Source organism: Malaclemys terrapin, chromosome 1 (genome assembly GCF_027887155.1).
Source record: "Malaclemys terrapin pileata isolate rMalTer1 chromosome 1, rMalTer1.hap1, whole genome shotgun sequence".
Classification (NCBI taxonomy): domain Eukaryota; kingdom Metazoa; phylum Chordata; order Testudines; family Emydidae; genus Malaclemys; species Malaclemys terrapin.
Window position 1 is genome coordinate 154,163,986 of NC_071505.1, and position 18,788 is coordinate 154,182,773.

The 18,788-nt window shown below is 43.5% G+C and overlaps 2 protein-coding genes across 3 annotated transcripts in view; one reads left to right on the forward strand and one right to left on the reverse strand.

Moving 5' to 3' along the window:
- On the reverse strand, positions 1 to 12,508 carry BLZF1 (basic leucine zipper nuclear factor 1). The gene is made up of 7 exons (XM_054044370.1): positions 12,402 to 12,508; positions 11,543 to 11,613; positions 8,312 to 8,754; positions 6,986 to 7,185; positions 3,510 to 3,638; positions 2,672 to 2,891; positions 1 to 1,202 (listed from the first exon to the last, which is right to left on the reverse strand). Exons 2-7 carry the CDS (start codon positions 11,562 to 11,564, stop codon positions 1,017 to 1,019), a joined length of 1,200 nt encoding a protein of 399 aa, XP_053900345.1. The 5' UTR covers positions 11,565 to 11,613; positions 12,402 to 12,508; the 3' UTR covers positions 1 to 1,016.
- Positions 12,509 to 12,540: 32 nt separating this feature from the next.
- NME7 (NME/NM23 family member 7) overlaps positions 12,541 to 18,788 on the forward strand; it is a 184,442-nt gene continuing 178,194 nt past the window's right edge. Inside the window, exon 1 of one of the 2 annotated variants that reach the window (XM_054044388.1) lies at positions 12,541 to 12,647. In XM_054044388.1, coding sequence (XP_053900363.1) covers positions 12,541 to 12,647 — 107 coding nt within the window. The remainder of the gene's footprint in view (positions 12,648 to 18,788) is intronic. The other variant, XM_054044383.1, reaches the window with a different exon arrangement.

Below are 18,788 nucleotides of genomic sequence, written 5' to 3' on the forward strand. Positions count from 1 at the left end.
TCTCATTAACCTAGTAAAGCCAGATGAGTAAAAATATAGTATGCTCGGTCACTGCCTAGGCATACCTAGTATTTGATGATGCAGGTCCCTCCATAGGTATAATACCCATGAAAATCTTTCATGGGTAGTATCTTGCCTCTAAGCATAAGGTAAGTTTCAGTTTTTAAAACTATGCACTAAAGGAACTACATCAATCTTTGCTGAGCATCAGCTATGCAGCAGCTTGGTTCTAGGAGTTAAAATGCTTCCAATCCACTTGTTTCAACCTCATACACACTAGCTTCTAGAATCCATTCAACACCAACTCCTACTTAAACACCTTTCAATTTCATTCAAGTTTCTTCTTAAAGAGGCTTCTCTACCCCTTTCCATCAAGGTAAGACCCATAATGTTAATTGCACCTGATCCTGTAACTTAATTAGGACTATAAATACTTGACCATAGCACCACAGCAAACTGAGTAACACAAGAGAGAAAAATTAAACCACATAGAAATGATTGTGCATTCTATTGCCCTTTTTAAAATGAAAATACTTAAACAGTAACTCAATGTTTCTCACTTTAGCATTTATTTCAACTCCCTTTTAAAGGAAGCACTATTCAGAGGTTTCAAGTGGATGCATCACTTGTCTCTATGTACCGAAATAGTTTCATGGTTTTGTCTTCCCCTGAGCAGAAATCCATTAAGATTTCATAATATAATTACAAATCCTACACATCTAAGGAGCTATTTACACTATAAATTGTACTGTCGTAACATTTTGGTCTTGCCCTTGTAAATGGGAGCGTTAACCATATTCCAGCCCTGTAGAAGCTATGATCCCACCACCGATTATTGTAGATGGTCCTTAAGCATGAGAGTTATTGGAAGTAAAAAGTACATTTTCTAGCATAACAACCCCCCAAGAAGATAATAGCAAAGAAGGAAATCAGAATGGATAAATCACTACTGTCGTTCAGGGAAAAGCTAGCATATCCAGATACACTGGCTTTATTTTGTCTTCAGCGCAATGATTTTAAAGGGCTATCAGTTCTCCCTGGCAGTGATTGCAGCAGTTGAAAGTTATATTTTCATATCTGGTGTATGGGTGAAACCGACCAATGTTCTTCTTTGTGGAAAGGAAGGAGGGTGGGGAAGGCTCAGAAAAGGGAACTTCTGGTGATGCTTCAGTACAGGCAACTGGATCCAACACTCGCAGCACCTAAAAGAGAATTTCAGTATCAGACATGGACTAGATGTTATTTAATCCAAGATGCTTTATCCTTGACTTCCATTTACATACAGCAGCTGGTGAGGTGAATGGTAAATTTTATCAGTCCTCATACTTTGGTCAGTTTTTACCTTGAACTGTAATTCTTAACACTGAGTAATTTCATATTGTAGTGAATATAGATTCACAAATTTGGAATCCCTTCATCAGAACTAAGGTAATGTGTTTTTTTTAAAGGCTACAATTAAATTCATTACAAGAAGGGAAGATGAGAGGTTCAGAAAAGAGTGACCTCTGAACTAATCAGATGTATTTGCAAACATGCTTGAGTCCAGCAATATGCCACAACTACGTGCACAGTGCTTTATGGAGAAGTGTACTGATAGCCACCTCGTACACTCCTGGGGGCGGCTCAGCTCTCGTAGAGGATAGCTTGTTAGTTTTAAAATATGTTTTTTGGCAGTTTTATGCATAGAATACTCCTCCTATGGAAATGGGTAATACTACAATGATGACCAAACACTAAAGGGAAAGGCTAAACGCTTTCTCCACTACTTTTATCATCTTCCCCAATTTTCCTGGATTTTTTTGAGGGGGGTGGTGGGGGTTGGGGAGGAGCCTACTTTGAAAATGGTATGGATTTTGCCTCCCTGCCCCACCTCCCTTTTCTTCCTCATCCTTTCCCCTCTCCCTCCTACTTCTCAAGTTGAGGGTCCTTGGTTAGTTCCCTGGCCTAAAATTAAATGCTGTCTCAATCACTTTTGGAGTGCAGCAGCTAGGCTGGGAGGGGAAGCAGTACTTTCCCTTTAAAGTCTTCCTGCTGGTTATTCTAGCCCAGCTGCTCATTGTCTCTGGAGAATTCGCTCATCTACATCTTCATTAGGTCATTGTTTCAGTCTTAATGTTCTAATGATCTCCTTGCCCTAATATAAAGCTATTGATTTTAAAATGGAATCCCCGGGCCTCAGATATGCCCCAAAATTATAGCTGGCAGGGATATAGGCTCAAGTCCAGACTATATATTGTGGGGGGAAATCTATTAGAGCCAAAGTCTAAGAGAGAAGGAGGGAGAAAAAAATCCTCCTGCAGTTTCCTGGAACATGAGGATGACAAAGAACAGAGTCCTCTATGCATGATCACCGTGCAGCTCTAAATTAGTAGTACAGAGATTAGACACTGCACTAAGGCGTGCTACTGAAAAGACACAGTGGTGCTGTAGGCTACCTCCTGGTGTGCCAGGGAAAGTGTAGGGAAGTGAGAGGTTTTCCAGTTTTTAAATATTTGCTTAGGAAATGGTCTTTTAGATTAGATGTACTGAAAAAGCTCTCTATTGCCCATGCACTTTACTCTTACTCTAGATTGTAATTAGTTCTCATGCACCAGAAAGTTGCCTTTCCTGGAAGCTGCACCGATGCAGTGCTAATAGGGGCACAAACTTGGAGCTATAGTAAGGGTTTTACCATTTCAGCCATTTTCTCAGCGGGAGTGTTGCAGAACTCTGTCGGTGGGGAAGTCTTTTTTGGAGTGTTAGTGCCAACATTTCCAAGAAGGTGGGAGCTCACTGCTTTAGCCAGTTTATAGTTCACTGCTGCTAGCTCTGCTGTAGTGTGGGGTTGAGCACTAGGATAATAAGTCTGCTGCCTCCCCCATTGTAGAGAAACCAGCAGCTCTTCTAACAATCTGTTCAGGGAAAAATTGAATTGTTATAGTAATGATGAGTAAATCATTTATACAGTGCAATCAATATGCATGGTGCTGTACAAATAGAGGCCATCTTGCCCCAAGGAACTTACAATTCAAGTCAGACAAGGGATATAAAAACATTCAAGGAAACATACAAATAAGAATTAAATATTTAAACAAGATTAGGACATATGGCCATTCACCAGAGACTGTAGCACAATAATAAAATACAAGGCTTGAGGAGCCCATCATGATTAGAGAATTTGGTGACAATTGGTAGACTAAGTCAGGAAGACTGAGGTCCCATACATTTATCTTTTGCTAACCAAAGAATCTCAACCCTCACCTAGGGCTAACAACTCTTTTGGGTGAAGAGGGAAGTTCAACTGATATGGCTCCTTCAATTCTCAACCTTTCTGCTGAGAGGCGGCCAACAAGAGGGCTCCATGTATAGCAATCACAACAGTATTTTTTGTAAATACTTATCTACCAGAAATAGTGGTGAGAATTGATTCTAGGGCAGAAGACTATATAAAGTGAGACCACAGTAATAAAAAAATGCACAGAGTAACATTTAGGGCGGGAAAATGAAAAGAATGTAAAGAGTAATCATACTTCTGTGTATCAATCATTTCTTGACGGAACTGGTCACGTTCACTCAACAGATCCTGAATTGCACTTTGTGCATCCCGGGTTTGGCGCTGAAGAATTGTTCTGGCATTGGTTAGCTCATCAGCCATGACTCTGCAAAAGAGGAAATCCCCAATAAATCAGCTACTTTTAACAGGCAAGTTAGAAATAGAATTAGTTTTCACTTTTGGTTCTGTTGCAGATAGTTTTAGCAGATCAAATATTTCAAGGATTAAGAGCAGTCAATTAAAACTGATGTTTGCCTGACTTTTTTTTTTTTTTTTTTTAAACTGAGGAATAGGAAATGTTTTGTAATAAGGAGGCCTTTTGGGGCTCATAGGGGAAGCTGCATGGCACACTAGATAATGTGAGCAAGGTTGTAAGGACCAAACCAACACATATCAAAGACAGGACCATCAGCAAGGGTTAGCAAGGCACAGTTGCTTCCTTCCCTCTACTCTCAACTGTGGGATCAAGAAATGCAAGCCCTTAGTCAGGAAGAAGAGAAAGATAAGAATGGTCATACTGGGTCAGACAAATGGTCCAGCTAGCCCAATATCCTGTCTGACAGTGCCCAGTGCTGGATGCTTCCAGCAACTGGAGGTTGAGGGACACACTTGCATCCCTGACCATATTGGTCAATAACCATTGATGGATCTATCCTCCATGAACTTATCTAACTTTTTTTAAAACACATTTATACTTTTGGCTTTCACAACGTCCCATGGCAACAAATTCCACTGGTTGACTGTGTGTGGTGTGAAGAAGTACTTGCTTTCATTTGTTTTAACAAGGCCTGCTGCCTATTAATTTCATCAGGTCGTCCCTGGTGGTTGTGTTATGTGAAGGGGTAAATAACACTTTCTTATTCACTTTCTCCTCACCATCCATGATTTTAGACCTCTATCATATCTGCCTTGGTCATCTCTTCTAAGCTGAACAGTCCCAACTTTTTGAATCTCTTCTTGTATGGCAGCTGTTCCATCCCCCTAATCATTTTTATTGCCCTTCTCTTCACCTTTTCCAATTCTAATATATTTTTTTAAAGTGGAGTGACCAGAACAGCAAACATTATTCAAGTGTTTACACCATGGATTTAAATAGTGGAATTATGATATTTTGTTTTATTATCTATGATCCCTAATAAAAAAGTCACTTTTTTAGATTAGGAGAGAGGGAGCTATGGAAGGCACTGTGGAAAATGCTTCTGAGGGACTCCCAAAGGCTACATTAAAAAGGAGGGTTTTTTTGGACTATGTTGTTGCAAAAATTAATTTGTTATTTGGGGTTGGATATACATTTGATTGTTGCCTGAAAAAAAGGGGCATCTGAGACTTTATTTTATCAAAATTTGTTACAGACCAATCTGAAAACATGCAATCCGGGAAGAGGGATTCTTGTGTTAGCCAGTGCAGATTGTTTGGCACAACCCTCGGGCCACTTACAGGTCTGTAATACAGAACAGGCAGCTTCGTAGTAACTGATTGTTTAAACTCAGTCTCAAAAGTATGTGGTGTTTGATTAAAAAAATTAGCAGGAAGTCGCTATTAAACATTTTAAAAAGTGTTTTGGGACAAGTTAATGCTGTTGACAAATGTAAGTAACAGCACGGGAGAATAAAGTCCTCTTTTTCCAAACAGCAGGGTGAAGCAAGGAGCATTGACTGCACAGGCTGCCCCACTAATATGCCTCAAGAATGGCCTATGGGAAGTCATCTCTGGGAAATAAATCAAGGGGGATAGCAAGTGCATTCAGTTCCTTGCTCATTTATTTATTTGCCTCTCTGTTGAGACTAACAAAGGTATGGGTAGATGATCTAGACACAGATCCCTTAGAAACAAACTAATAGCTATCAGATCCCAACCACTTTTGGTCACTCTCAATTACCAATTTAGAGGAAAGAGATAGTCTCTAATCCCTCAGACAGCTGATTCCATTGGAGATTTTCCTTTAAAAAACGTTACAAAGGAGGAGATACAACATGTAAATATACACCTCTCTCAAACTATCACCTCACTGCTTCTTTTAAAAAAGGACAAACCAAAAGACTCAGAGCAGTGGGTTACAGATAACTCAGCAAGTACCAATCCATTGTCACATGGTGCTCCCACAAGTGTGACTCTCAGCCCATGACATAGGCACACCAATAATGCTGAAGAGCCCAATTAATTAGGAATGGTGACACCTGACTGATTAAACCCATATTTCAGAGACAGTCCCTAATATATTAAGTATTTATTTACAAAGCCAATGCAGGAAGCATATACTACAGGTTTCAATATTTATGAGATACTTCTTTGTAAAATATTCTGATGAAAAAGTATTAAACTAAGCTTCACCACATGCCTATGAATTAGGGAAGGGATAATCTGATCAGTTCTCTTAACCCTGCATTTCAGTTACAGGTGATTTACTGAAGGTCACACAGGAAGAGTTGGAATAGAGCCCAGGAGGATTCGACTTCCAGTCCTCAGAAAATGCAAAACACTTATCCGACCATCACTCACATAGACACACTACACAGACTATGGAATTCCTCGTTCTGTAGTTGTAGGAATATAAGAAGAGAGAACTTTAGATTCAAAAATCTCACATTCTTCTTCGCTGGCTGAATCAGAAAATTCACCTAGTAAAAAACCAAACACTAAAACCACAGTCAGCATTCGCCATCATAGCGTGTGGCCGTCATCAAATCATGCACCTAATGCTGTGATTATATTATATACTCTGGCTTGCCACAACATGTCTCACACTTTAAGGGCTATGGCCTGTCAAAGCCTGCAATCACATTAAAAATTTGAGAAGAAAGTTACTAAATTGTCATTAGTAGTCAGAATTGCAAACTCTAGTTGGTGTTCTCTAATATGTATATCTTGATCCGAGTCTCAGGTTCATGTTTGATGGGAGAGGGACCTACTCTTTCATCATTAAATACTGGATGAAGGGAGAGGAAACATTATAAAGCCAGTAGTTTATTTTGAGTTAATGTGCAAGTAACCTGACTTGGTTTATTCATTTTGCACTTGCAACTGGCAGTTCTTTTTGACGAGCTAACTTTTTTTAATCCTTTTCTGTGCCAATAAATGTTATCGTCATACAAGTTGGAACCCTGCTTTACTAGCAGCATGAACCCCTTTTCAGCTTGTCATCTGCACAGCTGTTTATGTATATATTAAAAAAAAAAGTTTCTGGTATTACAATTTTAGGTAAGGACACTGAAGATACACAAATGTACATAGGGATGAATAATTATTCAAACCTATACAAACAGTGACCGGAAACCTAAGAAAGCAGAGCTATGGTGGTTGAAGTTTTCCAGATCTCAGGATAGATTTCCAGTTCAGAGTAGGGATTCCTACAGCTGTTCCCTTGCATATATGTATTTCAAAAGGGTCTTTCACTATACTAATTTACCAAGGGAGCCCTAAGACAATAGTAGTGACACAGACCTAAAACCATACCTGCTTGCTAGGAATTTGCTGCGCCACACATCACACTGTATAGACATCCGCTCTAACTGTTCAGACAGCTGAGACATATTCCGGCCTAGGGCCTCATTTTCTAGAATCAACTGATTTTTCTCACGCGCCATGCGTTCAAAGTGATATTGCAGGTCATCCCCAACAGAAGCAATAAGTAACTTCTTCAGCTCTCGATTCACCTAGAACAGGCCAAGGATAGAACAGCTATTATAAGTCATATTTCTAATCACAATGTGCTTCTAGAAAGCACATTAGCTAACAAAGATTCAGACTGATTTCCCAATATGTCAGGCTTTTGTATGGAAATAATTACAAGACACTTGAAGAACTGCAACTAGGTCAGATACATGTCCTTTGGGGAATTTGAAGGACAAGTATTTAATGCCTCATGATTACTAAAGGATTCAAGACATGCAACTTATTTGCTATAGCTGTAGTTGTTTAAATAAGCCTGTATAACTAATGTCTGAAAGAATAAGTACATTCATCTACTACACTGAGAAGTGAACAGAGGGAAGCATGCAGGCTTAATTTACAGAAGGAGTAGCCATTTAGATATCTGCAGTTTATATTAGGTAAGACATCCACTCATCTGTGTCATAACCCAACCACTAGCTAAAAGGGGTTATGAAGAAACTTGCCCTACGGGTGATTTATTTGATAGTTATCCACTATGGGGCTTCTTCCACCTTCCTCTGAAGCATTTGGTAGATGCATCAGACCATTGTCCTAGAAAGGATACTAGACTAGGTAGAACACTGGTATTCTCTATATAGCAATTTCTATGTTCAGTAGGGAAAAATTATTTTTGTAGCTGAGTTTATGGTGTTGCCCTCTGCAGAGTATTTTATACAGTGCAGCAGGCCAATTTTCTATATTTGCATGCGTCCGCTCTCTTTGTTAATGATAAAGACTCCCTTTGTGATTACATTTTTAAAGTAATGAATGTTTCTGCAGTCATAACACAGCAGAAACAAAATGTAGTGGGTTTTAGAAAGAACAAATGGTTGGAAGCTAAAGCTAGACAAATTCAGAAAAAGGTGGATATTTTTGAGTGAGTGTAATGAACCAGTGGAACAATTTACCCAGGGAAGCGGTGGATTCTCCATCATTTGATGTCTTTAAATAATATATTCTATAGCTCAAAACAGAAGTTATGGGTTTGATTCAGAGATTACTTGGCAAGCTTCTCTGGCCTGTCTTATGCAGAAGGTCAGACTATACCATCATACTGGTCTCCTCAGGCTTCCCAAACAAAATAAAGCTACAAATCTATTGTCACAAAAACAATCCTCAATGTCTTACCTCTGTCTGTACACGTAACTGGTTGGAAAGACCTTCTTTATCCTGTAGCAATCTCCTTTCTGAATTCTTGAGCTTTTCTACTGCATTTTTTAGCTCCAACAGCTCTTTCTTGGGTTCTATGACTCCATCTGACTGGCTGAAGTCCTCTCCTTTATGGTGTCCCAAGGATTTAGCCACCTTAGCATTTTTGGTAGGAACAACATGAGTTATAGCAGCTTTCGGAACCAGTATTCGAACAGCTTCAATCTCCACTGACTTATCACTGTGTATTTTCCCTAGTTGGAGAACTCCAGGACTCAGGGAAGAGATAGCTTTCTTGTGTGGACTGTGATGGGCATGACGACTTGTATTGTGGGCTCCAGCAATTACTTCCACAGTTTTAGGTGGCTGCTCAGTTTCCATGCCATCTCCAGGTCCACGGATGGGTGACGAGGCATAGCCGGCTAATTTGGAGATAATGGGAAGAGAATATATTTTATTATGCCACTGGGAGTTGCAGAAATTCAAAGAGAATGGCAACAAAACTCTGGAAGGAGCTTGGGGTTTACAATGCATCTGCAAAGTAGCACTATGCTTGGGCACTGATTCAACTAGGACTCAAAAGGGAAAGTGCACTCAAGTAAGTGTGTTCATTAATCAGTAAGGTCAGTAATACAAAATCCAGCCATCTATCTGATCAGGACTTTTTTTTTTTTAGCTTTATTTATATTTACATGCTCATTGCACAAACAAGACTATATAGATAAAATTGTCAACAGCAGCCACTTTGCAGGAAATCTATATGAACTCACTACATTAGCCACTGAACCTTGACTTCAAAGCCAAGAGGATTTCACTCCTTCACTGTTGAAAGGCATTAGACTGCTTCACAACAACTTTAAAGAGATACTATCAATACAATATATTCATAAGTTATTTTTTCCTTAACTGTGTCTAGTAATAACTTAGTTGTAAATCCTGAAAAATTAAAAAAAAAAAAAAACTTTTCACTATTTGTACTGTTTTACTTCGTTGTCCAAAAAAGGGGGGAGGGGGAGAGGAGGGAGGAATGGAAAGAGGAATTAACTAATCACTTCCTGTTTCTGGTTCTCCTGCAATCCTCTCCCCCAGTGCTGGCATGTTTGGGTTTCTACCACTGCAGAGCAATGTTTAATAAAAAAAAATATCTAAACACAAACATTTTACTAAACATTTCTGTTGATGCTGGATTTTATTAAATTGCACACAACCCTAAACTGGTTGTAAAATTGTCACTATGTCACACTTCCTGCCTAGAAAACAAGAATTTCCAAGTACTACCACACTGCAGGGACATGGAATGGTTGATCTTCAATGATATTTTCCATTTCTAACATGTATGAGTCTAAACTGGTGAAAGATGTTCCAGAACACCGAAGACTGATGTTTGACTTTTTAATCATATGACCCAATTTATGTCGTCACACTTCAGCGGCACTGCACCCTCTCCCTGGTCCACCAAGGGCACCCATTTTTAGGCTTTCACCTCTCAACCATTACTTCGGTTGGGCGAAAACCTGTGTTTCTCTCCCTTCTGACCAAGGTTTTTCCAGGCTCACAGTTCTCTGCCTACACTATGGTATTCCCAGCAAATCAGACCTGCCTAAGCAGACCAGCGTCTGTGCATTGCTCTCTCTCTCTGAAGGCTTATGAACAATTTAATTGCCAGCAGTTAAAAGTTACCACACAGCCTTTTGTGAGCGAGCACATGTATTCCTAAAATGAAAGCATTACAGAAAAAACTATAAAAAACAATGAGTTCCTGTATGCCTGCTAAAAGCTTACTAGGTCACCCATCTGTCTTATGGGCCTCAGTTGGCCAAAGTCCTTCCAACCTTCCCAGGCCTCCCTTGGACAGAAGGTCCTGTCTATTTGCTGGATCAGAAAGAAGGCCTTGAGTCTATTTAAAAATCAGGCTATTTATCCATAGGACCTTTCTTTATCTGTTGGTCTCTGGAGAATCCAGTTTGAACCAGCATATGTGAGCCTCTCCAGATGGTGATACCTCTCTAGCAGTGTTACAACCTGAGTGAATTTGCCTAAACACCCCTCCACACACACACCTGTTCTTAATTCCTGGAGGAGCTGTGATAATTCCATGGGGGAGGATGACATACAATCCTTGGCCCACAATGATACATAAATTTAATACAGTAAGATCTCCCAAAGATATTGCAGGAAATTGCTATATCTGTCTCATATGTAAACCCAGAAATAACTCAAGAGCTCAACTAGTTAACAGATAATAGAGAAGAGCTTTTTAGAATTTAGTTTTTTCAAGTCTAGTCAAAATCTTTTTGATAGAAAATTGATTTCTTGCTAATGTAAAACAATATCTGCAATAACTGAATCGGTATCCTTTACCTCACACAGTTAGTAAAACAGGGTCTGTTGTGTTCTTTCTTGCCAATGCTAATCTCTCCCTGGTTATTAATGCCTTTGTCACATCCCACCTGAAGTAACAGGTTATGCCTGCCTAAACCAACATTGAGAAAAGGTGGGACTAAGAAAAAAATATCTCAGAGAATAAAATTCTTAGGGATTTAGAGTATTCCCAGCAAACCATGTCCATTAAGGTGTAAAAGAGATTGACTTCTTACCACTGTTGCACAATAGGCAAGTCCAAGAACAGACTATATACATTTTGCTGTGCCTCACCACTACAGTGTGACATAAGGACAAAGTGAGAATCCTTAATTTTGAATTTCCTAGTTTTGGCAGATTTAGGTACTTTGCCTACAAATTGATCTATGCCAGCACAAAAATCTACTTGTGCAAGTCTGTTTTGCAAAAGTGGGGTCTTAATGCTTAATTCATTATTCTACTGTAATAAAAGTAAGGGAACCAAATAAATGCTAGACACCTATCTGCTAGGAACTAGATGAAGAGCATCATCTCAGGCCATCAAAGAGTAATAACTTTCAGTTGTTACTGTCCTGGCCTGATATGAACTAGGGATCCAAAAGGTAAAAGAAAACATTTCATTACCACTTCCACCCAGGCTCTTTACTATATCCCTGATTTTCACTGCAACAACAAAGATTCCCACAATCTTTCCCCCCTGAGATATACTAGATAATGTTTTCACCCCTCAGCTCACAGAGAGCTGAGAAGCTAGCATCTAGCATACACTGCAGCTCTGTTCTTTAAACACCTCCAAAGTGAATACAGAATTACCAGAATGTATCTATTTAGTAAAGGAAGATCACTTACCTTTCTTCCCTAGAGATGTCATTTTCCTCCCTCTGGCTGATGGAGCTGTATGGGAGAGAGGACGACCAAATCTAAAAAAGGAAAACGCCCAGGGTGAAACAATAATTAACCCTCTAAAACGTGCCTGCTAATTTTGCTAATGTTTCTTCTGAACTCTATTTTGTCCCTCTACGATGTGGAGCAGTAACTCCACTGATGTGTGCCTTGGGACAGGACCGGAGCTCTCTGTGTCTGGAAAGGGCCTAGCACCTTTGGGGAGCGATCACCCTCTCGGGAACACCAATAACGCGGCTACGTTCTGTCACGACGAGGCCGTTTGTTTTTCTTGTTGACGCGCTCTGCTCCGCTAGGCCAACAGAGATCTGACCGGGCCTGTCCGGGGCAGGGGGCCTGGCCTGGGCTAAAGTCCCCTCTCCTGGCAGCAGCTGGACACAGGCCGGTATTAGGGTTGCCAACCCTCCGGGTTTGGCCGGGAGTCGCCAGGAATTAAAGATTAAGTCACCGGACTAAATCTCCAGGAAAACCGCCAACCAAAACCGGCCACGCGCCACAGGCGGAGAACACCGGGGGGCTGCTGGATCGAGCCCGGGGGGGTCAGGGCCCGGGCAGAGCTGCGGTCCCCGGCTCGGCCCAGCGAGTTCCGCCCCCGGCTCGGCCCCAACAGGCTCGGCCGGGAACTGCGCCCATCCTGCGGGGCCGCGAGTCCCGGGCCCGGAGCCGGGAACCCCCAGAGATTCCCCGGGCGCGGAGGGCGGGGGGTTAAAAACAAGCCCCACGCGCAGGATCCCCGGCTGCGGCGAGCCCGCAACACGCAGAGCGACCGGCCCCGCCCTCCCCGCGAGCGGCGTGACACACTCACCGGCCGCCGCGCGCCGGGTCTGCCTGTCACCCCCCAGAGAGAGCTTCTCGGGCCCCCCACCAGCCAACCGACGCTCCCTTCCCACCAACTTCCGCCACCTCTTCCGAGGCACTTCCGGGTTACTCAGGGTCGCGCGCGCATGCGCGGGGGCGGGGCTTCGGTTGCCAGGAAGCGGCTTGGGCAGAGAAGGTGTCTCGCTGAGTTTACGCTGCACCCGAGCCCGGAGGCGGAGGGGACGGTACCATGGTGAGTGCGGGACAAGGGCCCACGGGGGGCTCTAATCGGGATGGACGTTACAACCCCCCCCTTCTTCCTGCAGCATGGTCCGCCCCGACCCCATGGAGCGGGGGAGTCCTCTGCCCCTGCGGCCCCGCTCCCCCCAGGCACCGCCGCTGATGGGGCAGGTGGGGGGCTGGCTCCGCTCCCTGGCAGGGCTGGGACCCGGCTGGGCGGCGGCGGCGCGGGGGGTGTCTCTGCCCTGGGGAGCGGCCGGGCTGCTTGTCACGGGTGGCTGGTCCGCGCGCGCCCTGCGACTCCCGGACTTTTGGCGCATCCTCCCTTGCCGTAGCGCCCAGCAGCGGCCCCCGGCCCCGTGGTGCGAGGCGCTGTACAAACTCAGGGCAGAAGGAGGCGCCGGCCCCAGACCGATGACCCCGTGGCCGAGCCCCCTTCTCCCTCTGCCTGGCAGCAGACAAGGGGTGGGGGGCCCCGGCGGGGTGTTGGCAGCAGAACCAGTCCATTGCAAACCGCTCCCGGGGGGGGGAGTGTCATGTGGCTAGTGGGTGCTGGGCAGGCCCCACCCCTGTCTCCATTCTTCCACCACCTTGGGTGAAGCAGGAGCCTTGGCATCCAGCCCCGGCTTGAGCTTTGGTTTGCCACCTCTCAAGCATCATTTTCCAAGGCAGAAGAGTTCTGTTGTGACATTGAGTGCATCTGCACTGGTAAAGTTAGTACCCGTAGTTCAATAATTGCCAGCCACCAGGCAGCTGTCCCTGCGTTAAGCTGTTAGCATGGCATGGTAGTAAAAATGCTCCAGCCCTTTCTACAGTAGAGTTGACATTGTTGCTATGACTGTGGCTGCTGCACAATTGGCGTCAGTTGCTCTAATACAGGGGTGGGCAAACTATGGCCCTCAGGCCGCATCTGGCCCATTGGGCTTTTAATCTCGCCCTTGAACTCCCGCTGGGGAGTGGGGTTGGGAACTTTCCCTGCTTCGGTGCTCCAGCCGGGGAGCAGGGTCGGGGGTTCCCCGGAAGCAGGAGCAGCCAGGGGGCTTTGCACACTGCCCCCGCACCAAGCGCCAGCTCCCATTGGCTAGGAACCTCGGCCAATGGGCGCTGCGGGGGCGGTGCCTGCAGATGGGGCAGCCTGCAGAGCGACGTGGCCCTGCCTCCGGAGTGTGCTTCAGATAAGCACCGCCTGGATCCTGCACCCCTGAGCTCCCCCCCAAACCCTGATCACCCTCAAAACCCTTTGATCCCAGTCCAGAGCACACTCCTGCACCTCAAACTCCTCGTCCCCCAACCCCACCCCAGAGTCTGCACCCCCAGCTGGAGCCCTCATTTCCCCCCCCCCCATGTGCCCCAATCCCCTGTCCCAGCCGGCGCTCCATACAATTTCCATACCAAGATGTGGCCCTCGCGCCAAAAAGTTTGCCCACCCTTGCTCTAATGTGAGCGCTGATTTTCCTGGTGTTGACAAAGTAATTGAGGCCCAGTTTTAGCCTTTAGAATGTGTGGTGTTGGGTATGCTACAAAATAAAGAAGAGGAGAAAGCAAGAAATAGTATGGAGTTAGTGAACCAATTTAATCCTGGAATTGGTTACCTAGTGAGGTGGTAGAATCTCCTTCCTTAGAGGTTTTTAATGTCAGGCTTAATAAAGCCCTGGCTGGGACAGGGCCGGCTCTAACTTTTTTGCCGCCCCAGGCAAAAAAGAAGAGTGCCGCCCTGCCATACCCCCCCCCCCCCGCGAGCACTGCCGAAATCCCCACCCCCTGAGTACCATGCCACCCGAAGCCCCGCCCCCGAGCACCGCCCGAAGCCCCTGCCCCCCCTCCAAGCGCCGCGCCGCCCGAAGCCCCTGCCCCCCCTCCAAGCGCCGCGCCGCCCGAAGCCCCTGCCCCCCCTCCAAGCGCCGCGCTGCCCGAAGCCCCGCCCCCCCTGAGCGCTGCGCCACCGAATCCAAAAAATAAAAATAAAAAAATCGAGTGGCACCCTGCCCTAAGGTGCCGCCCCAAGCACGTGCTTGGTCGGCTGGTGCCTGGAGCCGGCCCTGGGCTGGGATTATTTAGTTGGGAATTGGTCCTGCTTTGAGCAGGGGGTTGGACTAGATGACCTCCTGAGGTCCCTTCCTACCCTGATATTCTATGATTCTATGGTGTAACTCCACTGAGATCTGTTATTTCTATTGCTAATCTTGGATTTCATAAAAAGAACAGGAGTACTTGTGGCACCTTAGAGACTAACCGCTTTATTTGAGCATAAGCTTTCATGGGCTACACTGTAAGAGGCCAATCAATTGAGATGAGCTATCATCAGCAGGAGAGAAAAAAAAACCTTTGAAGTGATAATCGAAATGACCCACAGAAGGTGTGAGGATATTTTAACATATTTTAACATGAGGAAATAGATTCAATTAGTGTAATGACCCAACCATTCCCAGTCTCTGTTCTAACCTAAGTTAATTGTATCTAATTTGCATATTAATTCAAGTTCAGCAGTCTCTCTTTGGAGTGTGTTTTTTGAAGTTTTTTTGTTGCAAAATTGCCACCTTCAGGTTTGTCACTGAGTGGTTAGAGAGATTGAAGTGTTCTACTGGTTTTTGAATGTTATGATTTCTGATGTCAGATTTGTGTCCATTTATTCTTTTGCGTAGAGACTGTCCGGTATGGCCAATGTTGCTGGCACATGATGGCATATATCACGTTGGTAGATGTGCAGGTGAATGAGCGACACCCTCATAGGGCCTAATCACATCAGCCACGCCATCAGGGGCTCATTCACCTGTACATCTACCAATGTGATATATGCCATCATGTGCCTCTGACAGTTGGTATGGCTACTTCCACCTTTTCATGTTCTCTGTATGTATAAATATCTTCTTTCTGTGTGTTCCATTCTATGCATCCGATGAAGTGGGCTGTAGCCCACGAAAGCTTATGCCCAAATAAATTCGTTAGTCTCTAAGGTGCCACAAGTACTCCTGTTCTTTTTGCGGATACAGACTAATAGGGCTGCTACTCTGAAACTTGGATTTCATAGATTCCAAGGCCATTGTGATCATCTAGCCAGAACTTCTGTATACCTTGCTCCATGACCTTAGACAAATTGCTTCCTCTTCTCTGTGGCTAATTTTTCCATTGGTCTTTCTTACCTACCTCCCAGGGATGTTGTGAGGCTTAATCTATTAATGGTTTTAAATTGTGTTTAAACTGTCCAATAAATGGTGCTAGGAAATTGCAAAATATTATTGGGTACCTAACTGGGTAAGTTTCTTAGGGTTGTGAGCAGACCTGTTGTTAATGCTTTATTGGCCTTTTAATGCAGGGCTGACCTTAAGCACAAGTAGTTGGAGTTCCATACAGAAACTCAAGAGACAGTGCAAACCCCTCTCCAAGGTGGAGGCAATTAATGGATTAAAAAAAAGAAACTATTGCACTTTGATTCCATTAGTGCCTGGCTCATGTTTAATAATGCAAACAAAACTATAGAATGCTTTTTGAGGGACTTTGATGAAGAAGCATCTGAAGATTATAAAATGCTGAATCTCACTGTCTAAAAAGGAACACAAGACTGATACTGATAAGAAACTTTAGACCCAATTTTGTCCTATTTATGTCAATGAGAGCCCTGTTTATGTATCCTAGGGCATAATTTGGCCTTTAACGCCTACTTAAAACAGCTCCAATTTCTCTTGTGGTCCCCCATCCTAGTCAGAAGCTTTGTTTATAAACTAAAATTCAGAACATAATGTAGGATCAGTTTTCCCCACTTCAGTAGCACAGTCATTGTCAGTCTTCAAATCTTGATATTCTGTTGGATCATCCCAGGAGAAACATGAATAAATAAGTTGTGTCCGCAACAGTCCTGTTGCACCAATCAACATAGAAAGTATTTCAGTAAAACCCACCCTTTTGTAGCAATCTGTAATTGTTATGATTGTGGTGTGCTTCCAAGCATCCCTTTATTTGTAAGGTGGAATCAGGTACACACAAATTGTTTTTAAGAAACATGTTGCTTTTTTTACTGTTTCCTGTAACAAAAGACCAGTTTCTCACTGCAGTCCATATTTGTTCCGAGAAGCAGAGTTACTCTGTTGACATCGTAATGCTTGTGAGCAAGGCCCTTGTATTATGTGCGACATTAGCCCTAGATTTTGTGTCAAGTTATATGGGAGAACGGCACTGAATTCTGTGGAATTATGTGACAATGTTAATTGATTACAAAACAATTTTGTTAAATTGTCTGGTGGCACCTTAAAGACTAACAGATTTATTTGGGCATAAGCTTTCGTGAGTAAAAACCTCACTTCTTCGGATGCATCCGAAGAAGTGAGGTTTTTACTCACGAAAGCTTATGCCCAAATAAATCTGTTAGTCTTTAAGGTGCCACCAGACTCTTTGTTGTTTTTGTAGATACAGACTAACACGGCTACCCCCTGATACTTGTTAAATTGTGTGACTCCTAAAATGAAGGAGTCATGGGGTAGGCAGTGGCAGAAGGAGGTAGAGCGCTGTATGGGGGGACAAGGAGGAAAGAGGCTCCTAAGCAGTGCCAGTGCAGAGTTGTACTCTTGTGAGTCTTAGAAGATGTACAGCAGGGGAGATGTCTGTCATGCTGAGCTCCTAAACTCTATGGGAGAAGAGTTTAATAGCTATGCATCTGAGAAAGGAGCCTGCTGTGGTGAACTCCTAATCCCTCTATGAGCAGAACTCCACTGTGTAGAAGGAGGGATGTTCTAATGCAGGGCTAGGCAACCTATGGCACGCGAGCTGATTTTCAGTGGTACTCACACTGCCTGGGTCCTGACCACCGGTCTTAAATAAATAAAATAAATAAATAAATTAATGGAGATATCCCATCTCCTAGAACTGGAAGGGACCTTGAAAGGTCATCGAGTCCAGCCCCCTGCCTTCACTAGCAGGACCAAGTACTGATTTTTGCCCCAGATCCCCAAGTGGCCCCCTCAAGGATTGAACTCACAACCCTGGTCTTGGGGGCTCTGCATTTTAATTTAATTTTAAATGAAGCTTCTTAAACATTTTAAAAACCTTATTTACTTTACATACAACAATAGTTTAGTTATATATTATAGACTTATAGAAAGAGACCTTCTAAAAATGTTCAAATGTATTACTGGCACGTGAAACCTTAAATTAGAGTGACTAAATGAAGACTCGGCACACCACTTCTGAAAGGTTGCCGACCCCTGTTCTAATGGATAGGACACTGAGCTAGTGGTTCAGTTCTCCGCTCAATCAGATTTCCTGTGCAACCTTGGGCCAAGGCGCTTAATTTACTCTGTACCTCAGTTCCCCATCTATACATTGGGGATAATACTTCCCTATCTCGGTGGGGTGTTGTGAGGACAAAAAAATCCATTAATGATTGTGTGGTGCTCAGATACTCTTGTGATGAAGGCTGTATAAATAGGTAGAAGCTTCAGGATGGCAGACCCTGGCTTATACAAGCCTCCCGCAACCCTTTCCAGGAGAATATTTAATTTTTTTCTGTCCCTCATACTCCTTTATGTTACCAGCTGCCCCAGCCACTCACATAACATAGTCTCCTTCTGCAGTGATCGTGAAATAGTGTGAGGACAAGCTAAGAAACTAGATGATGTGAAAATAGCCATTTTACGAATGTATCTGCATTATTTGAAATTCATGCAGCGTCTTAGTAGAAAGGTAAATTGTGTGGCCATTGTACACCTTGTAACTCATTATACACCTGGGTCTTGCTTAAAAAGTGAATGTTCTGTCTGAACATCAGAAGGGTGTTAATAACTGCAACTTTCATTTCAAAAACAGCTTGTCTCAAGAATATTGAATTAAAAATAAAATGCTTCTTCCTGTAGATTTAGACCTTATACTCTAAACCAAAATTCATCCTGAAGGTAATTATTATATCCTGAAAATCGGACAGAAAGTCGGACAGACCCTTTACTACAGCATTGCTCCCAGACAGCAGTATAAACAAAGAATTATGGTCGAGACAAGGTGAGTGAGGTAATATCTTTTATTGGACCAACTTCTGAAGAAGAGCTCTGTGTAAGCTCGAAGCTTGTCTCTCTCATCAAGAGAAGTTGATCCAATAAAAGACATTACTTCACCCAGCTTGTCTCTCTAATATCCTGGGACGGACATAGCTGCAACAACACTGTATATA